This window comes from Gopherus flavomarginatus, chromosome 16 (genome assembly GCF_025201925.1).
Source record: "Gopherus flavomarginatus isolate rGopFla2 chromosome 16, rGopFla2.mat.asm, whole genome shotgun sequence".
Lineage (NCBI taxonomy): Eukaryota > Metazoa > Chordata > Testudines > Testudinidae > Gopherus > Gopherus flavomarginatus.
Genome location: NC_066632.1, coordinates 7115814 through 7141276, shown reverse-complemented (window position 1 = coordinate 7141276; position 25463 = coordinate 7115814). Strand labels below are relative to the sequence as shown.

Genomic DNA, 25463 nt, shown 5'->3' with positions numbered 1-25463 from the left:
AGAACATATAATACTTTGAAACAGTTTTAAATCACACAGATAGATGCAGCCATCTCTGGGGTGGGACACAGCTATTGTGAACAGCTCCAGCCACTTTCCAGCCCAGTCCAGATATACAGTATCAGACAAGGCATTTAAAAAAAAATTAATTAGAACCTCCAGTGCAGGGTGCCATTACACACACAGAACAAATTTAAATCTCATTGAGCCCATCAAGAAGCTAAAACTCCACCACAGGCACTTGGTAATAAAAAGTTTATTTGAGACACTCTTACACACACACACATCTACAAGTTTAAAAACTGTGTAAAAAATGAAATACCCGTGATCTGGCTTAGAAAGGGTTAAAAAGAGCAGCCGGGCTGGTTCTGGGCAGGGTAGTCCGATCCGGTTATCGGCTCTGTTCAACTGCAAGAGAAAGAGGCTGTTAATCCCACTCCTGCCACCAGAGGGCTCCCCCACCCCATTCAGTTCTTCACTGCGACCTGACTCAGACTCACTTCCCACCACCACCACTAGGGGGCGCCACCACTGAGCTGTGGCCCCCAGAGCAGCCACCTCTACAGTCACGGGGGCAGAGGCCACTGGGGGAGGTGTTGGTGGCTGCTACCAATCCACAAGCACAGAGATCAGGAGAGGCCCCACCCCACACTGAGTGTAATCTACAGGCCCATCACCATGGCACCGGGGCGCCCTGAGGGCATGGGGCTCCCCAGCTGGGATGTCCCCCAGAAAGTCAGGATTTGGGCCGGAGCCCCACAGCGGCTCTCAGGGGGGAGGGCGAAGGGCAGAGGGCTGCCCCTGGCGGGTACGTACTGTACGTGGAAATGTCGATCTCCTCAGGCAGCTCAGCCACATTCACCTCGAAGCGATCCTGCACCTCGTTGAGGATCTTGGCGTCGCCCTCGTCCGACACGAAGGTGATGGCCAGGCCCTTTGTGCCGAAGCGCCCGGCACGCGCCACCTGCAATGAGCGAGGAAGGGCTGTCAGCGGGGACAGGCCTCCTGGAGCCACGCCCACCAGCACCATGTGACAGGCACACTATGGGGCTGGCAGGGCACTGGACTCCTGGGTTTCTGCTGGGAGCTCCTCCCGCTAGGAACCTGCAACCAACCTGGAGCCCAGCGCAGGAGTGGGAGGGGAAGAGGCCTGAAGACGGAGCGTCTGGCTGGGGTGGTTCTGAGACCCCCAGGCTTGGCTCCTCAAACCCACGTGGGCATCAGCAGGGGCTACTTGCCAAGCACTCTCCCTGCCTGATGATTAAAGAGCCCCCCACATCCCAACAGGCCCAGATCAAACCCATCCCTGGGTCGCCATGGCCACACTGCCTGCCAGCCACAGCACCTCAGCCTCAACCACTTGCTCCATAACAGCAGCCAGGCCTGGGGTGCTGGGCTCCCAATGCTGGGCAGAGCCTGGGGGCACTGAGGCTCCCTTCCGATGCCCATGATGTGCCCGGGCCAGCAGCCAGAGGATCAGGCCCTGCAGGGCCCGGCTCTCCCTGGGTCAGAGGGTGCAGAGTCAGAACCCAGGCTGGGCTCTCCCCGGCGGCAGCGCTCACCCGGTGCAGGTAGGTGTCCGAGTCCTCGGGCATGTCGTAGTTGAAGACTATGTTGACACGCTCGATGTCCATCCCCCGCCCGAACAGGTTGGTGGCCACCAGGATGCGGCGCTGGAAATCCTTGAACTGCTGGTACCGGGACAGCCTGGTGGAGAATCATACCTGAGACCCCAGCCCTGCTCCAACCACTAGGTCCTGCTCCCCTCTCACAGCCTGGTGCCAGCACGAATCAGGTCAATGAGACCCAACATCGCTCCCAGGCCAGGCCCCGCCCAGCCCTCACCTCTCCTCCTGCGACATGCCCCGGTGGATGGCGATGGCCGGGAAGTTCTGCTCCACCAGCAGCTGGGCCAGTGCCATGCAGCGCTGCACCGACTTGACGAAGATCACCACCTGGGGGAAAGGCAGAGGGTCAGCACGCAGCCCCCCCACCTTGTCAGACAGCTCCACCCCCACCTGCCCCCACCCCATCAGCACTGGGGAGGGGACACCAGCTGTTCAACCCCAGCCCCCAGATCTTGGGCTCAGACCCCCCAGGTCAATCCTGCACCTGCCCCCTCTGCCCAGCCATCCACACACCCCACCCCTGCTGCAGTGGAGTCCAAAGGGCCCGTCCTGCCCTGGTCTCCCATCTGGGGGTGTCATCCCCCCGCCCCACCCACACACACACACACAGTACGGCAGTGGAGACCTGTGCCCCCCAACCCCCTGAACCAAGCAGGGCTCCTCCCCCTCCCGGATCTCACAGGGGCCTAGCCCTGCGGGTGGCTCGGGCAAGGATCCCTAGCCTGGCCCACGTCACAGCCAGAACCCAGGAGTCCTGCTCCCAGCTCCCCACTCCTCTCCTAGAGCTGGGGGTGGGACCCAGGCACCCCCCGCAACACACACACACCTGGTTGAACTCCAGCACATCGAGCAGGTCGAAGAGCTTGCGGTTCTTCTCACTGTCCTTCAGCTTGACGTAGTATTGCTGCAGGCCGTGCAGCGTCAGCTTGGTCTCGTCGTCCACAAACACCTCCATGGGCTGGGGGGGGGGGGGGGAGCGAGGGAGAGCAGCTCAGCGACACCCCCTCGCTGCCATAGTGGCTTCAACCCAGCCCCTGGTGAGCCGACACCCCACCCCCCAGCACTAATAGCAGGGGCTCCACCACTTGAGCGGGGGGAGGAGCTCCCTTCGACAGCAGCTGTTGTAGACCCTTACCCTCCACACACCACCCAGCCACTAGAGGGCGTCAAAGCTCCACCTCCAGCATGGGTCAGCAACACCCCCACAGCATCATCTGCCTCATCCAGGCTATAGATGTGCCAGGGCATAGGGCTGCCAACCCTCATTGTGCCAGGGCCAGCACTTCCATCAGGCGACCCTAGGTGGTCGCCTAGGGCGCCAGGATTTGGGGGGTGGCATTTTGTGCGCTCCCCACGGGAGTTTCCGGTTCCGCTCCCTTCGCACCGCCGAAGAAGGACCTTCTGCCGACGTGCTGCGGAAAATGGCAGCAGGCAACTTAGCAGCTCAATGACTGCCACTGTCGCCTGCGGCATTTCGGTGGAGGGTCCTTCTGCGACGCGCCGGGAGTGGAACCGGAAGCTCCCCCGCGCCCCGTGGGGAGTGCACAAAATGCTGCCCTCCAAATTCTGCCTAGGACGCCAGAAACCTTGGTGCCGCTCCTGCCTGGGCAACAGCCGGGAAGGCTTTTCCACAGCAGAGCCTCCCAGAGAACGCTGGGGTCCCAGGGACCCTGCGTGAGGGAGCCAGGAACCCCAGACCGGCTGCCCCCTCCCAAGCTGCCTCCTGCCCAGAACAGGTGACCTGGCTGGGTGCCCCCATCCAGCCAGCAGATGCTGGGAGAATTGCTGGTGGCCAGGCCCAGAGGCTTAGGGGCTGCTCAGCGCTGAGTCCAGCCAGGGGTAGGGATCAAGGGTCGCTTTCCTGTCCAGGCTGGGGAGGAACCAAGCCCACAAGGGCTGAGTGGCCAGGGGGCAGGCTGGACAGCGGGGGGGAGGGGCGAGGCGCAGATGACAACAGGTGAGGGGCCAGGGGCAGGCCCACAAGGGCTGAGTGGCCGGGGGGCAGGCTGGACAGCAGGGGGTGAGGGCCAGGGGGGTGGGCCAGGTAACAACGGGTGAGGGGCCGGGAGCAGACCCACGAGGGCTGAGTGGCGGGGGGGCAGGCTGGACAGCAGAGCGTATGGGGCAGGGAGGCAGGCCAGGTGACAACGGGTGAGGGGCCGGGGCCAGGGGCAGGCCCACGAGGGGGGCAGGCCAGGTGGCGGAGGGGATGGACGGGGGAGGCGACTCACGTCCTGCATGAACTTCCTGCAGACAGGCCGGATCTCCTTGCTGAGGGTGGCGCTGAACATCATGCACTGCTTCTCATGCGGCGTCAGCCGGAAGATCTCCTGCACATCCCGCCGCATGTCTGTGGGGAGGGAGGGGGTCACTGCACTGGAGACAGCTGGGGCGGATGCTTGGAGGAGGGGAGGGGGGACTCACAATAAGGCCCCAGCCCAACTGTGGGAATCAGGCCCAGAACCAGCCCATGAGGTCACAGCTCCAGCCACCCCCCAGATCAGAGCCAGCTGAGCCTGTCCCTCCCCCCAAGTCGCTCCCCACAGCAGGTGGCTTAAACCCAGACTGTCTGATCCCAGTCCCCTGCAGTTAGCCTCCCCCAACCCCTCTGGGTATCTGCATCCCCCTGCAGCTCCCCTACTCCCCCAGGGCCTGGGGTCACACCCCCAACACACCGGCCTGGGCTTCAGACCAGCAGGACCCAAGGACACACAGCCGGGCCCCCACGACTGGGCAGCACCTGGCATCAGGCAGCTCCTGGTCTGATGCTGGCAGGATCCCTAGGGCAGAACCAGTTGGCACCATCCTTGACCCAGAGGAAGGAGACGCTCTCGACCCAGGCAGCTGTAGAAGGTTCATTGCCTGTTATGTATTCCCAGCGCTGGCAGGGGAGCGGGGATAGAACCCAAGAGCCATGGCCCCCCACCCCCCATTCTAACCACTAGACCCCACTCCCCTCCCATGCCAGGGAACAGAACCCAGGAGTCCTCACTTCCAACCCCACCTGCTCTAACCACTAGACCCCACTCCCCTCCCATGCCAAGAAACAGAACCCAGGACTCCTGACTCCCAACCCCACCTACTCTAACCACTAGACACCACTCCCCTCCCATGCCAAGGAACAGAACCCAGGAGTCCTGACAGATGATGCAGACAGCCCCTAGGCCTCAGAAACCCCAGACAGCTTATGCCCCAGCACCCCCTAGTTCCCTCTTCCCCCAGTCTCACCAAGCTGCTCCAGCATCTTGTCGCACTCGTCCAGCACGAAGTGTTTGACGCTGCGCAGGTTGAGGCTCTTGTTGCGCACCAGGGCCAGGATGCGCCCCGGGGTCCCCACCACGATGTGGGGGCAGTTCTTCTTCAGCACCTCCTCGTCCTTCTTGATGGACAGGCCCCCGAAGAACACCCCCACCTGCAGGCGGCCGGGGGAATAGCAGGATCTGTGGCCAGGCAGCGAATGCATGGCTGGGGGTACGGAAGCGTCCCCCGGTCCCACTGGGGGAAACTGAGGCAGGGGAACAGAACTTGTCCAAGGGCAGTTTAGTGGCACAGCCTAGACTAGAACTCAGGAGTCCTGACGCCCAGAGCTGGGAGAGAACCCAGGAGTCCTGACCCACCTCCAATCACTCTCTGGGTCTCCCATATGAGCACAGAGGAGATGGAGACTCACCCTTGCAGCTTCCAAGTTTCAGGCCCTCAACGCAGTCATATGGGCAGCTGCTGAGGGGGCTCATGCTGGTGGGGGGGAGGGGGGAGAGGCTGTGTCTCCAAGGTCTAGCCCCCTGGAAGGGGGGGATGCTCTCCACCCCCCGGAGCCAGACTGAGTAACACTCGTGTCTCCACATGGGAGTCAGCCTCACTCCACTGGGGGAACCAGGGGTGCAGGGGAGGGGTTTCTCCTCGAAGCAGGGCAGCGCGGGGAGGCCAGGCTCACCTTGACGCTGGACATGTACTTGGAGAAGCGCTCGTACTCCTTGCTGATCTGGAACGCCAGCTCCCGCGTGTGGCACATCACCAGCACCGAAACCTGGGGTGGGGGAGAGAGACAGGGTCACCCCCGGGGCCCCAAGAGAGACCCTGCCCCCGCCCCAGGACACAGCCCGACACTCCCACCCAGGGACAGCCGCCCACTCCCCCAAATCCCAGAGAACAGGTGCCCTCATCTTTGCCCCTTCCCCGAGCTCTCAGAGCTCCCCCCACCCCATGGAGACCGAACTAATCCAGAGCATCGGGGGTCCAGGCCCCCTCCCGTGGCACTGCCCCACCCTGCAGCAGCAAACTCCCCCACCCAGCCTTCTCCTGAAGCCCAGGACGAGGTCTTGCCACCTGACAGGGCAGGACCAAAGCCCCGGAAGGGCTCCCCCGGCCCAGGAAAGGGGGGGATCTCCCCCCAACACAGGCTGATTCCCAACTGCAGCCCCAGAGCAGCCGAGTCAGTTACTCCATTCCCAGCGCCCTCCCCCTCCCCCACCATCGCCTCAGACATGCCCCCTGTCAGCATAGGAGCGCTGTCCTCGCAGGATCCACAGCTCACTAATGCAGCCAGTTCTGGGGTGCAGCATGCTGGCCCCCTACAACAGCAGGGACGGGCTCCATTGCTAGCCAGGGTCGCTCTGGCGCATGGCTCCAGAGCAGGCCTTGCTCCCCAGTGGCCCAGGCTCAGCAGAGCAGAATTCGGTGACTGCCAGCCACGGGGGATGGGTATCCAGCTCCGGCAGGGCCCAGAACAAGGGACTTGTGGCCCAAGTGACATCCTCCCAGACCCACGTGTGGCCATGGCCCACTGGGAGGCTGTTCCGGGGCAGGATCCAGCCCACAGGGGATATCACAGCACCAGCCCAGTGCCAGGCTGGTGGCTCTAAGCCAGCCCCCTGGGGCAGCAGGATCACTGGAGATCCAGACACATGGCAGCAGTGCCCAGGCAGGTCAACCCACTCGCCCGCCCCCAGCCAGGAGCGGGCAAAGCACCATGCTCCCTGCAGTGCCGGGGGCAGCAGCGCATGGCTGGGGGAAGCAGGCTCCCAAGGCACATCCCACTGGCTCAATGACAGCCCAGGGCCGTGCTTCAGGGCGCTCACATGCAGCGAGTTCGCCAGCTCTCAGATCAGCACCACAGCAGCCTTGCTGTGGGACTGCATTGGTGGCACAACACAGCGAGCCCAACCTGCTGCTGCCCAGTCTGTACCCACTCCGGGGATCATAAGAACGGTCGCACCGGGTCAGACCAAAGGTCCATCTAGCCCAGTATCCTGCCTACCGACAGTGGCCAATACCAGGTGCCCCAGAGGGAGTGAACCTAACAGGCAGTGATCAAGTGATCTCTCTCCTGCCATCCATCTCCATCCTCTGATGAACAGAGGCTAGGGACGCCATTCCTTACCCATCCTGGCTAATAGCCATTAATGGACTTAACCGCCATGAATTTATCCAGTTCTCTTTTAAACGTTGTTATAGTCCTAGCCTTCACAACCTCCTCAGGCAAGGAGTTCCACAAGTTGACTGTGCGCTGCGTGAAGAAGAACTTCCTCGTATTTGTTTTAAACCTGCTGCCTATTAATTTCATTTGGTGACCCCTAGTTCTTGTATTATGGGAATAAGTAAATAACTTTTCCTTATCCACTTTCTCAACATCACTTATGATTTTATAGACCTCTATCATATCCCCCCTTAGTCTCCTCTTTTCCAAGCTGAAGAGGCCTAGCCTCTTTAATCTCTCCTCGTATGGGACCCTCTCCAAACCCCTAATCATTTTAGTTGCCCTTTTCTGAACCTTTTCTAGTGCCAGTATATCTTTGTTGAGATGAGAAGACCACATCTGTACACAGTATTCGAGATGTGGGCGTACCATGGATTTACATAAGGGCAATAATATATTCTCTATCCCCTTTTTAATGATTCCTAACATCCTGTTTGCTTTTTTCACTGCCTCTGCACACCTGCATGGACATCTTCAGAGAACTATCCATGATGATTCCAAGATCTCTTTCCTGATTAGTTGTAGCTAAATTAGCCCCCACCCTATTGTATGTACAGCTGGGGTTATTTTTTCCAATGTGCATTACTTCACATTTATCCACATTACGTTTCATTTGTCACATTGTTGCCCAATCACTTAGTTTTGTGAGATCTTTTTGAAGTTCTTCATAGTCTGCTTTGGTCTTTAGTATCGTCTGCAAAGATAGTTAACTGCTCAACTTTGCCACCTCACTGTTTACCCCTTTCTCCAGATCATTTACGAATAAGATCCCTCCAGCATCGCTGGGGTGGTGCCACCCCCACAGCCCAGCACGAACCCCACCCCTACCACATAGTTGGATTTGAAGGCAGAAGGGATGGGTCTCAGCAGCAGCCTGTCCCAGATCCCTAGCCTAGCTTGGGCCAGAGAAATACATGGCCCCATCCACACTGGATTCTCCTCCTGCATTAGCAGCACCCCACAGTCCACCCCAGGGGCAGACCCAGAACCAGCCTCCCAGGGAGCCACTTCCCAGGAGTTTCAGGCCAGAAGGACCCATCAAACCCAACCATCCATGTAGCATGGCCAGGAACTAGCCCCAGCTCACCCCTGTACTGAGCCCAACAGCTTGTCAGGCTAAGGCACCTTCTCTAGGGTGGCTCGCATGCAAGGCATCGAGACACAGAGAATCCAGCCCTGCCCCTGGCATTCATCCCCCTCGCTGTGAAACACGTGTGGCCTTCGTCTGCTTAACGAGCAACAGCGCAAGCAAGAGATGGCCTAAAGTATAAGTGGGCTCAGAAAAGGAGGAGTTAAGTTCCTGCAGGATCGGTCCAGCAACGGTTATGAGCCAAGATGGTCAAGGAGGCAGCCCCAGGCTCTGTGTGTCCCTAAACCTGGGACTGGCGGCCGAGGGATGGATCACTCGCTAATCACCCTGTTCTGCTCATTCCTTCCGATGAATCCGGTGCTAGCCCTCTAGTGGCAGGACGCTGGGCTAGCTGGACCCCAGCGTGGCCATTCTTATGTTCTCCTTGCCAAGTCCACCCCACAGCCATGCAGGTGACCCCGGGTCCCTTCCCACGTGGGGTGGGGCAGAGAGAGGCGAGGGGGCTGGGGAGGGTGGCATGCCTGCTCCTCTTCCCAGCCCAGCCAGACACAGGGACACCAGCCCCCATCCCGTACCTGTCCATCCACCGGCTCGATCTGCTGCAGCGTGGCCAGCACGAAGACGGCCGTCTTGCCCATGCCCGATTTGGCCTGGCACAGCACGTCCATGCCCAGGATGGCCTGTGGGATGCACTCGTGCTGCACTGTGGGAGCAAGGGCGGACGCACGACAGTTACACGGGGCACAACAGATCGAGGCAGAACTGCGGATAGAACCCAGGCGTCCTGACTCCCAGCCCCCTGCTCTAACCCACTAAACCCCAGCCTATTCCTCCTCTGAGGCATTAGGGTCAGCACCACCTACTGAGCCCCACCCTACTCCCGGGGCACAGTGCTCCCTAGTGTCGCACTGGGACCAGCACTGACTGCTAGGGGAGAGCGCCCCCTACTGCCATCCCACTCCCTGCAGTACAGCACCCCCTAGTGTCGTACTGGGACCAGCACAGACTGCTAGGGGAGAGCGCCCTCTACTGCCACCCCACTCCCTGCAGCACAGCATCCCCTAGTGTCGTATTGGGACCACCACTGACTGGCAGGGGAGAGCGCCCCCTACTGCCACCCCACTCCCTGCAACACAGCACCCCCTAGTGTCGTACTGGGACCAGCACTGACTGCCAGGGGACAGCGCCCCCTACTGCCACTCCACTCCCTGCAGCACAGCGCTCCCTAGTGCCACACTGGGACCAGCACTGACTGCCAGGGGAGAGCGCCCCCTGCTGCCACCCCACTTCCTGCAGTACAGCACCCCCTAGTGCCACACTGGAGCCAGCACTGACTGCAGGGGAGAGCACCCCCTGCTGAGCCCCTGCTTCCCCCACTTGGCAGGGCAGATCTCGAGGATCTCCCTCCCTTGCCAACACCCCCGTCCCCCCGCAGCTCTCACCAGGCAGCGCCGCTCTCTACGGCCCCCGCCCGCAGCTCCTCCCAGGCGGGCTGGCAAGGGGGTTGCGCTCCTGGGGGCCGGAGGCCTCGGCTCCGCTCCTACCTTCAGATGGGTGCTCAAAGCCACAGTCCACGATGGCTCGCAGCAGCTCAGGTTTGAGCAGGAAATCCCGGAAACCCGAGCTGTGGATGGACACATAGGAGCCTTTCACGTCCTTCTTTGCTGGAGGGGGCACTGAATCCGTGACCACCTGGGGCTCCTCGTCCTCCTCATAATCCAGCAGCTCATTCTCCACATCCTGCTCAGCCATTCTGCGAGGAAAAGATGTGCTCAGCGGATGCAGGTCCGCACTGAGGAGAACCAGAAGAGCAGAGGCTGGGGTAACAGGGGGCTGCGGGTCAGGATTGAAGGGCACCAGCAGAGCAGGGTGGTGGGTGGGAGGGGATAGGACTGGGAAAGGCAAGCAGAAGGCTGCAGGTCAGGATTGAGGGGCACTAGCAGAGCAAGTGGGGGAGCCACAGGACTGGGATAGGAGGGGCTGCAGGTGAGGACTGAGGATCACTGGCAGAGCTGGTGGGGAGCCAAACTGAGATAGCAGGGGGCTGCAGGTCGGGATTGAGGGGCACCCACAGAGCCAGTGGGGAGCCCAGGCTGGGATAGCAGGGGCTGCAGGTTGGGAGTGGCACCCACAGAGCCAGTGGGGAGCCCAGGCTGGGATAGCAGGGGGCTGCAGGCAAGGATTGAGGGGCCCTGCAGAGCAAGGATTGAGGGGCCCTGCAGAGCAAGGATTGAGGGATCACTGGTAGAGTTGAGGGGGCAGGGCTGGAATACCAGGGGGCCACAGATGAGGACTGAGGAGCACTGGTAGAGCTGGGGGAGAGCCAAGCTGGAATAGCAGGGGGCTGCAGGTCAGGATTGAGGGGCCCTGCAGAGCTGGGGGGAGCCCAGGGCTGGAATAGCAGGGGGCTGCAGGTTGGGAGGGGCACCCACAGAGCCAGTGGGGAGCCGAGGCTGGGCTAACCAGGGCTGCAAGTCAGAACTGAGGGGCCCCGCAGAGCTTGGGGGGGGGGTAACTCTTACACGGAACTTGCCCTCCCACTTGTTGCTCCTGTCGGGGATCGAGCCCAGCCCCCACCCTGGGAGCAAACCAGCCACCTGGAGCCGGGGGACACGGGGGGGCTGCGGGGGAGCCAGGCGGCTCGGAGACACCAGAGCATCGCCCGCAGCAGGGCCCCGATCTCCGGGACCGGCCCCCCCGCGCCAGGGAGCAGCCCCGCAGGGCCGGGCCGGGGGAGACGCGGCCCGATCCCGGGTCCAGACCAGGCCGCAGGCCAAGCCCCGGGCTCGCGTGACCGCCCCGCCCGGCCGCTCTCACCTCGCGCTCCCGTAGGCCGCTCACGTGGTGCCGCGCTCCGGCTCCGACTCCCGCGCGGCTCGCCCTCCCCCCGGCGACTACAGAGCGTTCCTTCCGTTTCCGCCCCCATTGGCGCGCGGCTCCGTCACTCGGGCCGCTCCCTCCACTCTCATTGGTCTTCGCGAGGCCCGAGGGTTGCCTGACGTCGGAAGAAGGCGGTGCAGTTAGAGGTATGGCCATTTGGTTGGAGGATGGAGCTGTCGATCTTTGCAAGAGGCCTGTTGATTGCATTGACTCGCCTGTCAGTCTCCCCGCTCTTCATTGGTTCCTGGGAGGGTAGAGGTGCCATCTTGAGTGCGGGCGGGGCGACTGGCGCGCGAAGCCGGGGTGAGACGCCATCTTGAGTGCTGGCAGGCGCAGGGGCTGCGGGGCAGGATCAGGGCTGCAGAAGGGCCAGGCTGGGCCATGGCCATGGCCATGGGGGAGGGGCAGGGCTGCTGGCCGCCAGGGGCACCCAGCCAGCAGCCACGGATGGACCCGGCCCGGGGCTGAGCTGGGTCTGCTCTGAGCCCAGTCCCGGCGCGTGGCAGGGAGTTCCGCCGGCCTCGGGCGGGGAAGCGCCTTCCCTTGTTCGTTTCATCCGTGACCCCTGGTTCTTGTGTTACGCGACAAGGCAAATATTCCGTCTCTGCACCCCGCCCCGGACTGTACATCGATACCCCCCAGTCGGCTCTTTTCTACACGAAGGGCCCGGGCCTTGGCTACCCTGGCACTTTACAGCGCTGCAACTTTCTTCCTCAGGGGTGCGAAAAAACACCCCCCTGAACGCAGCAAGTGACAGCGCTGCAAAGCGCCAGTGTAAACAGTGCCCCACGGGGAGGTGGAGTACCTGCAGCGCTGGCGCCACGACCACATCACACTTCAAAGCGCTGCACTGTGGAGTTTTGAGTGTAGCCAAGCCCCCAGTCTTTTTAATCTCTCCTCGTACAAAAGCTGCTCTATCCCCCTAATCATATGTGTTGCCCATCTCTGCACCTTTTCCAATTCTAATAAATCATAGAGTATCAGCACTGGAAGGGACCTCAGGAGATCATCTAATCCAACCCCCTGCTCAAAGCAGGGCCAATCCCCAGATTGATTTTTGATACAGGTCCTCAAATGGCCCCCTCAAGGATTGAGCTCATAACCCTGGGTTTAGCAGGTCAATGCTCAAACCACTGAGCTATCCCATCTTTTTTGAGATGGGGTGACCAGAACTGCATGCAGTATTTAGAGTGTGGGGGTACCATGGATTTATAGAGCGGCATTGTGATATTTCCTCTCAATATCTATCCCTTTCCTAATGGTTCCTAACATTCTGTTCGCTTCTTTGACAGCTGCTGCACATTGAGTGGCTGTTTTCAGAGAACTCTCCACGATGGCTCCAAGATCTCATTCTTGCGTGGTAACAGCTAATTTAGACTCCCTCGTTTTGTATGTACAGTGGGGATTACATTCTCCAATGTGCATTACTTTATAGTGATCAACCCTGAATTTCATCTGCCAGTTTGTTGCCCAGTCACCCAGTTTTGTGAGATCCCTTTGTAACTCTTCACAGTCAGCTTTCGGCGTAACCATTTTGAGTCATTTTACATCATCTCCCAGCTGCCACCTCTCTGTTCACCCCTCCAGATTATTAATGAAAATATCAAACAGCGCTGGTCTCAGCACAGACCCTTGGGGGACCCTACTATTTACCCTTTTCCACTGTGAAAACTGCCCATTTATTCTTACCCTTTGTTTCCTGCCTTTTAACCAGTTGCCAGTCCATGAGAGGCTGTCTTGTTGATCATATGACAGCTTACTTTGCTTGAGCACCTTTGCAGAGAGACCCTGTCAAAGACTTTCTTCAAGTCCAAGTGTACCCACACACCTCCTGGGTGTGGTGGTCTGGCCCATCTAGTGGCACTTTGGGAGAAATTCATGAGTCTGCTCACATACAGCCTTAGCTTACAGTCACCTGGCTTTTAGCTCATGCAGTGGAGGCTCGTGCATTTAGCTCTAGAGGTCCCAAGTTCAATCCCGCCCACTGACAACCAGGGTCTGTCGGTGTCATAAACAGATAGCTAAGGGTTAATATCTCTTACACCTGGAAAGAGGTAACCTGAAGCACCTGACCAGAGGACCAATCAGGAAACCAGACTTTTTCAGGTCTGGGTGGAGGGAAGCTTGTGTCTGAGTTCTTTGTCTTGTGCCTGTCTCTCTCCCGGCTATGGGAGGATTTCTGTTTCCTGCTTTTCTAATCTTCTGCTTCCAAGTTGTGAGTACAAAGATAGGTTTGGTTTTTTTGTATTTACATGTATGTAGTTGCTGAAATGTGTTAAATTGTATTCTTTTGAATAAGGCTGTTTATTCATATTTCTTTTAAGCAATTGACCTGTATTTGTCACCTTAATACAGAAAGACCATTTTTATGTATTTTTCTTTTTAAGACCTGTTGAAGTTTTTCTTTAGTGGGGAACTCCAAGGAATTGAGTCTGTGCTCACCAGGGAATTGGTGGGAGGAAGAAGTCAGGGGGAAATCTGTGTGTGTTAGATTTACTAGCCTGACTTTGCATTCCCTCTGGGTAAGGGGGGAAGAGAGATTAGCTCTCGGTACTTCTGTTTTCCAAGGCTGGAAACGGGGAGGGTGGAATCCCTCTGTTTAGATTCACGGAGCTTGCTTCTGTGCATCTCTCCAGGAACACCTGGAGGGGGGAAGGAAAAAGGTTTATTTCCCTTTGTTGTGAGACTCAAGGGATTTGGGTCTTGGGATCCCCAGGGAAGGTTTGGGGGGACCAGAGTGCCCCAAAACACTCTAATTTTTTGGGTGGTGGCAGCTTTACCAGGTCCAAGCTGGTAACTAAGCTTGGAGGTTTTCATGCTAACCCCCATATTTTGGACGCTAAGGTCCAAATCTGGGACTAGGTTATGACAGTCGGTGTTACACAAGCATGCTGTACCCTAGGGGGAGGCAACCTACGGCACAGGTGCTGAAGGTGTTGTACAGACAAAACTACACAGGGTCTTTTCCGGGGGCAAGACAAAGATGCCACATTTAATATTATAACAATTTGATTTATGTCCAATAACTAATATCTTAATCCTTATACACACACATTATACCTAATATCTACACACACACATTCACATACACACACATCCATCAGATGTTCTGCAGCTGCTGCATAGTTACCAGTCCTGGACACAGCTTGAGTTCATGACTTGATTTTGCAGCTTGGGTTCGTAGCTTGTGGCGGTAACTGGCCAGGAAAGCCGGGCACAAGGACGAGCTGGGTCTCTGCTGGGCATGTACCGACGCCCTTCCATGTTGGCAGCAGAATGTTACCCTCCAAAGTCTCCCATTTCACCTGCCCTTTTTTTGTAGGCTTTAGGCCTTGGCTACACTGGAGAGTTGCAGCGCTGGTGGTGGTTTTACAGCACTGCAACTTACTCACCGTCCACACTTGCAAGGCACATCCAGCGCTGTATCTCCCTGGCTACAGCGCTGGCTATACTCCACCTCTGTCTGGGGAATAATGACTGCAGCGCTGGTGATGCAGTGCTGCTCCACCAGTGTGGCCACCAAAAGCGCTGTTATTGGCCTCCAGAGATATTCGGAGGAAGCTGTGCAGTCACAGCTGCGCTCCAGCTGTAGGAATTACAATACCTATGGGCAGATATCAAGGGCCATGCTGGAAAGGGGCCATGACCGGGACGCGGTCCAGTGCAGGGTTAAAGTAAAAGAGCTGCGAAGTGCCTATTGCAAAGCCTGAGAGGGAAACCGCTGCTCAGGTGCTGCCCCCACGACCTGCTGTTTTTTACAAGGAGCTGGATGCGATACTTGGGGGTGACCCCCACCGCCAATCTGAGGACCACGATGGACACTTCAGAGCGGGGTGGGGGGAGGCAGAGGAGGAGGATGGGGAGGAGGAAACCGAGAGCGAGGGTACTGGGGTGGGGGGAGACACCCCAGAGTCCCAGGGGGCATGCAGCCAGGAGCTCTTCTCAAGCCAGGAGGAAGGTAGCCAGTCGCAGCAGCCGGTACTTGGTCAAGGACAAGCAGAGGAGCGGGTTCCCGGTAAGCAGCTTTTATTTTCAGGATGGAAATGTTTCGGGAGAGGAGGGGGGGCGTTGGGCTGCATACATGCATGCCTACATGTGGAATAGCCCATTAATGTGGTCTATCACGTCGCAGTAATCAGCCTCGGTAATCTCTTCAAAAGTTTCAGCCACAGCGTGGGCAATACGCTTGCGCAAGTTTATAGGGAGAACCACCGTGGTCCTTGTCCCAGTCAGGCTAACACCCCTTCCCAGGTGACCCGCAGCAGTGAGAGAGCTTCCAGTATTAATTCCTGTGGAAAATGTGGGGAGAGTGTTCAGTGTAGGTGCCCCCTGCAGCTGTTTGCTTTCCCCAACGCACAGAAACCCCAGCACAGCCCTGAAGCAATCAGGTCCCCTTACTCACCATTTTGGGGCTCCTGTGGGTTATATGCGCTCTCTTTGGTATGGGAAAATTATGCTAAAGTGAAGACTGTAAACTCCTTCCTGTGTGGGAATAACTGTCTGATATAAACAATGCTGCCTCTGTTAACTGGTGCCTTTTTTGCCTTTCCACAAGCGACCTTGAGTTCTCAGCTGCCCGTGTTATCAACAGCTCAAAGACTCCAAAACCTGCGGAAGAAGCCGCGAAAAAGCAAAGATGACCTGCTGCAAGCAGTTATGGATCACTCTGCCAGAGAGAATAAAAAACTGCAGGACTGGAGAGAAAGGGAAAGCAGGATCCGCCAGAGAAACGCAGCAGCCAGGAAGAAAAGCACAAAGCAGCTGATAAGCATCCTGGCGTGCCAAGCGGACTCTATCCAGCCGCTCGTAGCCATGCAGGCAGAGCGCTACCGCACTGCCCCCCCCTCGTCCCAAAGCTCTTTCTCTTGTGCCCCAATGTCAGCTCCAAACCCCTTTCCCCAGCATCCAGGTTCTTACCACCACCAGCTGCCTCTAACACCTGTACATTCACCAAGCAGCCCTAAGAACTAGGACCCTTATCCTCCGCACTCAACCCCCATCACCATGCCGTATTTTCATCCTGAAGTGCAGCAGTCATTGCACAGCACTCCAGACAGGACATATTCAAACCTGTGACTGTACAGTTCCCCACCCCACCCCCCTGCCCTTTTAGGTTCCCAAAATGTTTTGTGTCTGTCAATAAAGTTATTTTCTTTTCAATAAATGAATTCTTGGCTTTGAAAACAGTCTTTGTTATTGCAGAAAGTCAAAGATACCGTAGCCCAGGAAAGAAACTGGCACTGCAAATCAGCTTAGGAAAAACAGATTCCTACTAACATTGTAACCACTGCACTTCACTCCTGTGCAAGGCACCAAACATTACTGTTGGTTTTCAGCCTCAAATTCCTCCCTCAAGGCATCCCTAATCCTTGCAGCCCTGTGCTGGGCCTCTCTAGTAGCCCTGCTCTCTGGCTGTGCAAATTCAGCTTCCAGGCGTTGAACCTCGGAGGTCCATTCCTGACTGAATGTTTCACCCTTCCCTTCACAAATATTATGGAGGGTACAGCACGCGGATATAACCGCGGGGATGCTGCTTTCCCCCAAGTCTAGCTTCCCATACAGAGATCGCCAGCGCCCTTTTAAACAGCCAAAAGCACACTCCACAGTCATTCTGCACCGGCTCAGCCTGTAGTTGAACCGGTCCTTGCTCCTGTCAAGCTTCCCTGTATACGGTTTCATGAGCCAAGGCATTAACGGCTAAGCGGGGTCTCCAAGGATCTCAATGGGCATTTCGACGTCCCCTACTGTGATCTTCCGGTCTGGGAAAAAAGTCCTGGCCTGCAGCTTCCTGAACAGGCCAGTGTTCCGAAAGATGCGTGCATCATGCACCTTTCCAGGCCAGCCTGTGTTAATGTCAATGAAATGCCCACGGTGATCCACAAGCACCTGGAGAACCATAGAGAAATACCCCTTCTGATTAATGTACTCAGATGCTAGGTGGGGTGGTGCCAGAATAGGAATATGCATCCCATCTACCGCCCCTCTACAGTTAGGGAAACCCATTTGTGCAAAACCATCCAGAATGTCCTGCACATTCCCCAGAGTCATGGTTCTCAGCAGGATGCGATTAATGGCCCTGCAAACTTGCATCAACACGATTCCAACGGTCGACTTTCCCACTCCAAACTGGTTCGCGACCGATCGGTAGCTGTCTGAAGTTGCCAGCTTCCAGATTGCAATAACCACCCGCTTCTCCACCAGCAGGGCAGCTCTCAATCTCGTGTCCCTGTGCCGCAGGGTGGGGGCAAGCTCCTCACACAGTCCCATGAAAGTGGCTTTTCTCACGGGAAAGTTCTGCAGCCACTGCTTGTCATTCCAGACTTCCATGACGATGTGATCCCACCACTCAGTGCTTGTTTCCCGAGCCCAAAAGCAGCATTCCACAGTGCTGAGCATTTCTGTGAATGCCACAAGCAATTTAGTGTCATACACGTCAGGGGACTCGATATCATCATCGGACTCCTCGCTGTCACTTTGGAGCTGAAGGAATAGCTCAACTGCCAAACGTGATGTGCTGGCGACACTCATCAGCAAAGTCCTCAGCAGCTCGGGCTCCATTTCCCACAGAAATCGCACTGCACAGAAACTGTTGGGAGACTCACAATGGCGACAAACGTGGACGGAAAAACAGTGACTGCTGGGATGTGAAGCGATGCACCATGGGGCGTTGGGACAGGAAGCGGAATGACCCGTACCCTTCTGTCCCCTTCCTACAACCCACAGCGCCAAAATGGGATGAGGTGCTCTGTGGGATAGCTGCCCACAATGCACCACTCCCAACAGCGCTGCAAATGCTGCAGATGTGGCCACACTGCAGCGCTGGTAGCTGTCAGTGTGGCCCCACTGCAGCGCTTTCCCTACACAGCTGTACGAAGACAGCTGTAACTCCCAGCGTTGTACAGCTGTAAGTGTAGCCATACCCTCAGTCACACATCTAAACTAAACTAATAAGATTACAGCAGGGTTTGCAAAAATGAAGGTTGGAGGAAGCTTTTACAACATGGAGTGAGCATTTTAAAATGGGGTTTGAATTACAATATGGCAAACAGGGAACAGAAGTTACAATATAGACAAGTGTAGTGGATGGCAAACCGTGAACAGAAGTTACAATGTAGGCAAGTGTAATAAATGGTGAACAGAAGTTACATTAATAAAGTGAACAATTAAAAACAATTTCATTCATCAGTTCTACAAAGGTGGCACATGAGCTGATTTTCAGTGGCACTCACACTGCCTGGGTCCTGGCCACTGGTCTGAGGGGCTGTGCATTTTATTTAATTTTAAATGAAGCTTCTTAAACATTTAAAAAACCTTATTTACTTACATACAACAATAATTTAGTTATATATTATAGACCTGTAGAAAGAGACCTTCTAAGGACATTAACATGTATTACTGGCACGTGAAACCTTAAATCAGAGTGAATGAATGAAGACTCGGCACATCACTTCTGAAAGGTTGCCGACTTCTGATGTACCCACTGGATCACCCTTGCCTACATGTGTATTGACCCCTCAAAGAATTCTAGCAGAGTGGTGTGAGGCATGATGCCGTACTCATCTCAAACAGGCCCCGGACTGCACAGCTGTGGTATTGGGCTGTTCTCCGAGACACCACAGGACAGAGTGTTTCCACATCATTTTCCTCCTGCTGCTCACCTATCTTTTGTCTGTTTGTTTGTTTTTCTCTCTCTGCCCTGCTGGGTGATCTGCAGCTGCTCCGCTTGCTCTGCAGCACTCCCCACAGTGGGGTGCTAACTGGTTTACAGGGCACACTCCCTGCACTGGCTGGGACCCCTGTTTGCAGCCAGGGAGAAGGGGGAGCCAGGACAGTCACGGACATGAGACAGTGAAGCTGGCTACAAGATGCCTCCTTCCCTGGACACACCAACAGGAGGCAGTGGGCAGTGGTGGAGTGAAGCCAATGACAGGACAAGGCAGTGAGGGTCTGTGCAGGGACAGGGTGTGGGACTGACAGGTGTCCCATGGTACTGGGGTCAATTAACGTTGCTGTAAGATATGTGGGTTCACTGCAGTAGAATTGGGTCCCAAGAGGCAGAGAAGCCCCTGCAGTGTCACTATTTGCTGAGGATTGTTACAACGCCTGCATCTATCCAGTAAAAGACCAAGAACACCCGTGCATGCCTCATCCGGCCAGTCCCAGCCAGCTTACAGGATAATCACCCGGGACATTGGGGTCAGTGCTGAGTGCCAAGGGAGAGCATCATCTCCCCACTCCCTGCAGCACTCACTAGTGACACCCTGGGCCTTGGGGTCAGCACCCACTGCGGGGCAGAGTGCCCCCTACTGAGCCTCCACCCTGCTCCCTGCAGCACAGCACCCCCTAGTACTGCACTATGGCACTGGACTCAGAAATAGGTACATGTACATGCATGAAAATGTTTTAGGATCTCAGTGAAAAGCTCCTCCTCTTCCCCCACGCAGTCCCCCAAGCAGTCACCTGGGTGGAGGTGACAGAGGAGCCCCCAATTCTCTCCACCCCCTTGTTACGTGATCATCGTAGATCCCAAGTGGCCTGTGTTAGTGTGATGGTGTCTTTGCTGCAGCCTTGTGGGTGGGAGCCCAGCTGGCGACTCTCCGGGCCAGAAGACCATATGCTCCCCCACCCCCCGCAGGAATGTTGGGCATATGGCAGAGCGATGGGCAATGTGTAAATGGGGGGGATTCAGGGCCGGCTCTAGCCTTTTCGCCGCCCTAAGCACGGCGGCATGCCGCAGGGGGCGCTCTGCCGCTCGCCGGTCCTGCGGCTCTGGTGGACCTCCCGCAGGCGTGCCTACGGATGCTCCACCGGAGCCACCTGCTGCCCTCTCGGCAACCGGCAGAGTGGTCCCCACGGCTTGCAGACCCAAGCACGCGCTTGGCATGCTGGGGCCTGGAGCCAGCCCTGGGGGAATTCATTATCAAACAAAGCAGATGATGATACCACTCTACCAAGCCCCAGGCTGGCTTCGTTCTGGATGTGGGGTGCGGGGAGCTAGGCTCTGTCATCAGGCGTTAAATACGTCTGCAGAGAAGCGATGTTGCCTTTGGGGGGCGCTGTGCTGCAGGGAGCAGGGTGGAGGGCTCAGGAGGGGGGAGTTTCCCCTGGCTGTCAGTGCTGGCCCCAGTGTCCCACAGTGACCCACCTTGGCTCTAATATCTTGGGACCAACGTGGCTACAACCACCCTGCACCCGACACGTACACGTACCCAAAGAGCACAGGGGTCACCCCAATGGGCATTCCACCGTCATCCGGAGCCATTTCCACGCCTGTCCAGCGCCGCTGCGGGGGTGCAGGGCCTTAGCCCCCAGCACCTCACTCATTGCCCTGAAATTAAACAAAATAAACCAGGAAACCTGGTGGTTTAGGGAAAAAAGGGTGTAAATGGTGGGCCCCGCAGTAGGGGTGCTTGGCCAGCAGAGGGCGCTGCGGCGCTAGGCCAGGTTAGAACTTGGATATCCACAGGGGATGCTTTGCACAGGAGACCTGGGTTCTGATGCTAGTGCCCAGATACCAAGGAGACGGGATAGATAGATAGATAGAGTGACAGACCCAGAGCAGTGGGGTACAGGAGTCTGGTAGAGGACAAATATACTGGTCCTATTGGCATCCAGTGGGGGTGGGCGGGCGAAGCCCGCCCACTTCTAAAGGGCCTCCCCCCAGCCTAAGGGGAGGACCCACAGGTCTGGGACACCAAATAATTACGGGGGACAACTAATGAAAAAAAACAGGATCGGGAGTGAGGTCATAGGGCTAAACGAAGGGAACCCGATGGGGACACCGAGCAGAGAACCCCGGACAACACCCACTGCTCCTCGAAGGCGTCAAGGGAGCCAGTGGACACCGCCCAGAGGAACTCTGCCCGGATGCGTGAGCAGACGGAGGAACGGAAATAGGCCCTACAGTCGCAGGAAATCCCGTCAGCCAACCTCCTCTCCCTGGTGTTGTAGATGGTCAGTTTGGCCAGGGCCAAGAGGAGGTTGAGAAGGAGATCCCGCGACTTCGTGGGGCCACGGATGGGGAGCGTGTAGATAAAAAGGTGAGGGGAAAAGTGCAACCAAAAACACAGGAAAATATTCAGGAGGAGCCGGAACAGGGGCTGCAACCTGGCGCACTCCAAATAAACGTGCGCCAAGGTCTCCTTCTCACCACAGAAAGGGCAGGTGCTAGGGACAGATGTGAACCGCGCCAAGTACACGCCCGTGCTCACGGCTCCGTGAAGGAGCCGCCAACTGATATCCCCGGCGGGCCTCGGGACCAGGGCAGAGTACAAGCTGGCCCACCGGGGCTCCTCACCCTCGAGAGGCGGCAGGAGGTCCCGCCATTTGGTATCGGGGCGGGACGCGAGGGTGAGGTAGTGAAGGGTATGGAGCACGAGCGAGTACAGATGTTTCCGTGGCGCGGTCTGGAACAAAACCGGCTGCAGATCATGCAGCCGGCTGGCAGTGAAAGGGTGAGGGGGCCGATTGGGTCCACGGGGCCTGGGGTGGAGGGTGGGCGGGGCGTGCCCTCTCGCAGGACCCGGTCGAGGTAAGCCCGAGCAGCAGGCAGTAAAGCGGCCTTCACCTCCTGAAGTACGCGCTGGGGAGTACGAGGTCTGGAGAGCCCCATGCGCTGAGCGAGCGTCAGGGGATCCAGCCAGTCTCCCCGGTCGTAGTCCAGGAGGTCTCCGACCCTGGTGACTCCCGCCGAGACCAACCTCTGGCACACCGTGGGGGACTCCGCCACCTGCACACGAAGCTGGGGATTGTGTAGCAGGGGCTCCGCGAGGAGGTCAACCCCCACGGTGGCCGCCACGGACCTGGTCGTTGAAAAGAGCTTCCAGGTCCGGAGGAGGTCTTGGTAGAAGACCGGCAGCCCGGAGAGGTCTCGCGGAAGACCTCTCGGATGGAGGTAAAAGAGCTGCCGGTCATATCGGAGCCCTCGGAAGCGGCGGAGGAAGGCGTGCGCCAATACGCTCCACGCCGGACTACCCGCACCAAACAGGAGCCTCTGCAGGGCCTGGAGGCGGAAGACATGGACCTGAGCACGTAAGCACTTCAGGCCCTGCCCCCCCTCCTCCAGGGGCAGGTGGAGGACCCCTGCAGAGACCCAGTGCGTCCCTGGCCAAAAGAACTCCAGAATCACTGCCCGGAGGTTGGCCAGGAAACCCGGGGCCGGGACCAGGGTGTTGAGTCAGTACCAGAGCATGGACAGGACCAGTTGATTAAGCACCAGTGCCCTCCCCCTAAGGGAGAGGCACCGGAGTAGTCCTGTCCATTTCCGGAGCCGCTCCATCACCCTGCCCTGCAAATCCTGCCAGTTCTCCGGCGGAGACGGATGCGTGGCAGAAAGGTAAACACCGAGATAGAGCAGCGGACCCGCGTACTCCACCGGATGGCCTGAAGTGCAGGTGGGAGGGAGCTCGCCTGCCACCCGTCCCCGACCACCAGGCCAGAGCTCTTGACCCAGTTGACCCAGGCGGAGGAGGCCGCCGAGTACACAGCCTGGCAAGCCTCCACCCGCGCCAAGTCGCCCGGGTCCTGGACCACGAGGAGCACATCGTCAGCGTATGCTGACAGGACCAGCCGCAGCCCTAGCTCCTGAAGCACCAACCCCGTCAACCTCTTACGGAGGAGACAGAGGAAGGGCTCGATCGCCAGAGCGTACAGCTGGCCCGAGAGGGGGCACCCCTGCCGCACTCCCCGCCCGAAGCTGACCGGCTCGGTCAGGTTCCAGTTGAGCCTGACCAGACACTCCGCAGAAGCATACAGCGCCTGCAGAAAACCCACAAACAGGGGTCCGAAGCCGAACGCTCGCAGAGTGCCCAGGAGATACCCGTGATCCATCCGGTCGAACGCCTTCTCCTGATCCAGGGACAGGAGGGCGAACGACAGACCATCCCTACACCCCAATTCCAGAAGGTCCCGGACCAGATACAAGTTATCAAAGATGGTGCGGCCCGGGACGGTGTAGGTCTGGTCTGGATGGACCACGTCCGCCAGCACGGACCCTAGCCGCATCGAGATGGCCTTCGCAACAATTTTGTAGTCCGTGCTGAGGAGCGAGACGGGACGCCAATTCCGTAAGTCGCGGAGGTCCCCTCTCTTCGGCAATAAGGCCAGCACGGCTCTCCTGCACGAGAGAGGGAGGACCCCGCTATGCAAAGCCTCGGCCCAGACGGTGACCATGTCTGGGCCGAGGACGTCCCAGAACACGCGGTAGAACTCCACGGTCAGTCCGTCCAAGCCCGGAGATTTATTGGTGGGCATGTGATGGAGGGCCTCCGAGAACTCGGCCAGAATGAGAGGCAGCTCTAGCCGGTCCCGGTCGCCCGTGCTGACCGTCGGGAACCCGTCCCAGAGCACTCTGCAAGCGTTAGGATCGGTCGGATCCGGGGAGAAAAGAGTGGCGTAGAAGGCCCTGGCCCTCTGGCACATCTCCGCCGGATCCGTGAGGGGGGTGCCGTCCTCCGCCAGGAGGCAGGTGACGTGCTTCTTGGCCCCCCTCCTTTTCTCCAGGGCATAGAAGAAGCGGGAGCCGCGATCCATCTCCCGAAGGAGGTGGATGCGGGATCGAACAAAAGCACCCCGGGCCTGATGGTCTTCGAGGGCCCGGAGCTCCTCCCGCTTCTCCCAGCATGCTCCGCAGAGGGATGGATCCTCGGGGTTGACGGCCAGACGCCTCTCCAGCTCCAAGACCTCCCGCTCCAACTGCCCTATCGCCGCATCCCTCCGTCGGCTGGCACCCCGCGTGTAGTCACGGCAGAAGAGCCGGGCGCGCACCTTCCCCAGATCCCACCACCGCCGCGCCGAGGAAAAGGCGCGCCTCTGCCCTCGCCAGGCCAGCCAGAACTCCCGGAAGGACGCCACGAATCCCGCATCCTCCAGCAAACTATTATTAAAGTGCCAATAGGCCGGCCCCGGCCTCTCCGCGCAGAGAGAGGCAGTCACGGTGGCAAGGTGGTGATCCGAAAAGGGGGCCGGCCGAACGCTGGAGGAGTGGGCCCGTGAAAGGTGGAAACGTGACAGGTAAATACGGTCCAGCCGGGAGTGGCACGACCGATGGGCCTCCACCCGGACGAAGGTGAACGTCGAGACGTCGTCTGGGTGGTGGTCGCGCCAGACGTCCACCAGGGAGTGGCGGTCGACAATCTCCCGGAGGACGTCCACAGCTGCCGGGCACTGCTCGGTCCCCGAGCGGTCCCGTTCCTCTAGGGTGGTGTTAAAATCCCCTCCCAGGACCAGGCACTCACGAGGATCCAGGGAGCCAAGGAAGGCGGATGCCTGCTGATAAAAACGTAGCCTCTCCGGGGCCGATGTCGGGGCGTAAACGTTGACGAGATTAACTACAAGCCCCTCCATGCGGACCCGGAGGTGCAGCAGGCGACCCGGCACAGCCTCGGCGACCCCTAGCACCTCGGGCCGTAGGTCGGGGGAGAACAGGGTCGCCACTCCAGCCGCGCAGACAGAGAAGTGGCTAAAGTAGTCCTCGTCCCCCCACTCCAGCCGCCAGCTAGCTTCAGCGGCCGGATCCGTATGGGTCTCCTGCAGGAAAACCACAGAGTACCCCCCCTCCCGGAGGAAGGAGAGCACCTGGCTCCTGCGGAGACCCATCCTACAGCCCCGGGTGTTTAATGTGGCAAGGATGATCGGCGCCATGAGGAGGGCTGGGGGGGATCCTCGCTGGCAGACACACCCACGGCCTCCGGCAGGCCGCGCAGCAATCCGTGACCAACCCCGAAGGTGAGTAAGGAGTCACGGAAGACACGGACCCGCCGGTAGGCCGCGGCGGGCTGCTTCCCGGTCCTCTTACCCTCCCCCATGAGGGCCCTCGCGGCCCGGAGGACCTGATGGAAATCCCCCCACCGCTGGAGCGCAAGATGGACTTTGTTCCGGGAGCCACTGACGTCCTCGAGGAACTCCCGCAGCTCCTCCCTCAGCGCATGGGGGGGTGGGGTCACTGATCGATGACTGGCCCCCAGTGGGGCCCCCGTCACAGCCCCGTGGCCCACCAAGGCGGGTAGGCAGGGGGCAGATCCCCAACGTGGCAGCAGATGGACCGACGCCACACGACCCGCCCCGCTCTCGGATTCAAGAAGGGGCGGTGGAAGGAGAACAGCAGCCCTTGGGGGGTCGGGACAGGAAAGAACTAGTGAACCCGCTCCCTGGGAGGTATTGCCAGGGGCGGCACTGGCATCACAGGAAGTGGGGGGGACAAGGACAGAGCCAACAGGAGTAGGGCGGGGATCAGGGAGAGAATCCGGGAAGGAGGTAGAGGCAGGATCCGGAGCCTCCATAGGTGAGACGCCAGAAGGTGGCTCCTCCTGGCCAGGCTCAAGGATCTGGGAAGTGGGCAGGGGACCCCTAACGATGCCGGGCTCAGCCACTGTGGCACGTGCGGCAGCCT

At 58.5% G+C, this 25463-nt stretch overlaps 1 protein-coding gene across 4 annotated transcripts; it reads right to left on the bottom strand.

Moving 5' to 3' along the window:
* Positions 1–240: 240 nt before the first annotated feature.
* On the bottom strand, positions 241–11108 carry DDX39A (DExD-box helicase 39A). 4 transcript variants are annotated; one of them, XM_050925214.1, is made up of 11 exons: positions 11012–11108; positions 9739–10011; positions 8770–8897; positions 5563–5655; positions 4857–5040; positions 3860–3978; positions 2455–2586; positions 1846–1955; positions 1563–1707; positions 817–964; positions 241–408 (listed from the first exon to the last, which is right to left on the bottom strand). In XM_050925214.1, exons 2-11 carry the CDS (start codon positions 9944–9946, stop codon positions 392–394), a joined length of 1284 nt encoding a protein of 427 aa, XP_050781171.1. In that variant the 5' UTR covers positions 9947–10011; positions 11012–11108; the 3' UTR covers positions 241–391. The 4 variants fall into 4 exon arrangements, with proteins under 4 accessions (XP_050781171.1, XP_050781172.1, XP_050781173.1 ...); XM_050925215.1 differs by having other exon boundaries at positions 9739–9947; positions 11012–11105; XM_050925216.1 differs by having other exon boundaries at positions 9739–9986; positions 11012–11101.
* Positions 11109–25463: the final 14355 nt, after the last annotated feature.

What these genes read in the sequence shown, in the direction of transcription:
- DDX39A (XM_050925214.1), bottom strand. Translation starts at nt 9,946, where the DNA reads ATGGCTGAGCAGGATGTGGAGAATGAGCTGCTGGATTATGAGGAGGAC. An exon ending in AGTACATGTCCAGCGTCAAG is followed by an intron (nt 5,041 to 5,562) that starts GTGAGCCTGGCC and finishes GGCCGCCTGCAG; the next exon opens with GTGGGGGTGTTCTTCGGGGG. An exon ending in CGGACACCTACCTGCACCGG is followed by an intron (nt 965 to 1,562) that starts GTGAGCGCTGCC and finishes CGCTCATTGCAG; the next exon opens with GTGGCGCGTGCCGGGCGCTT.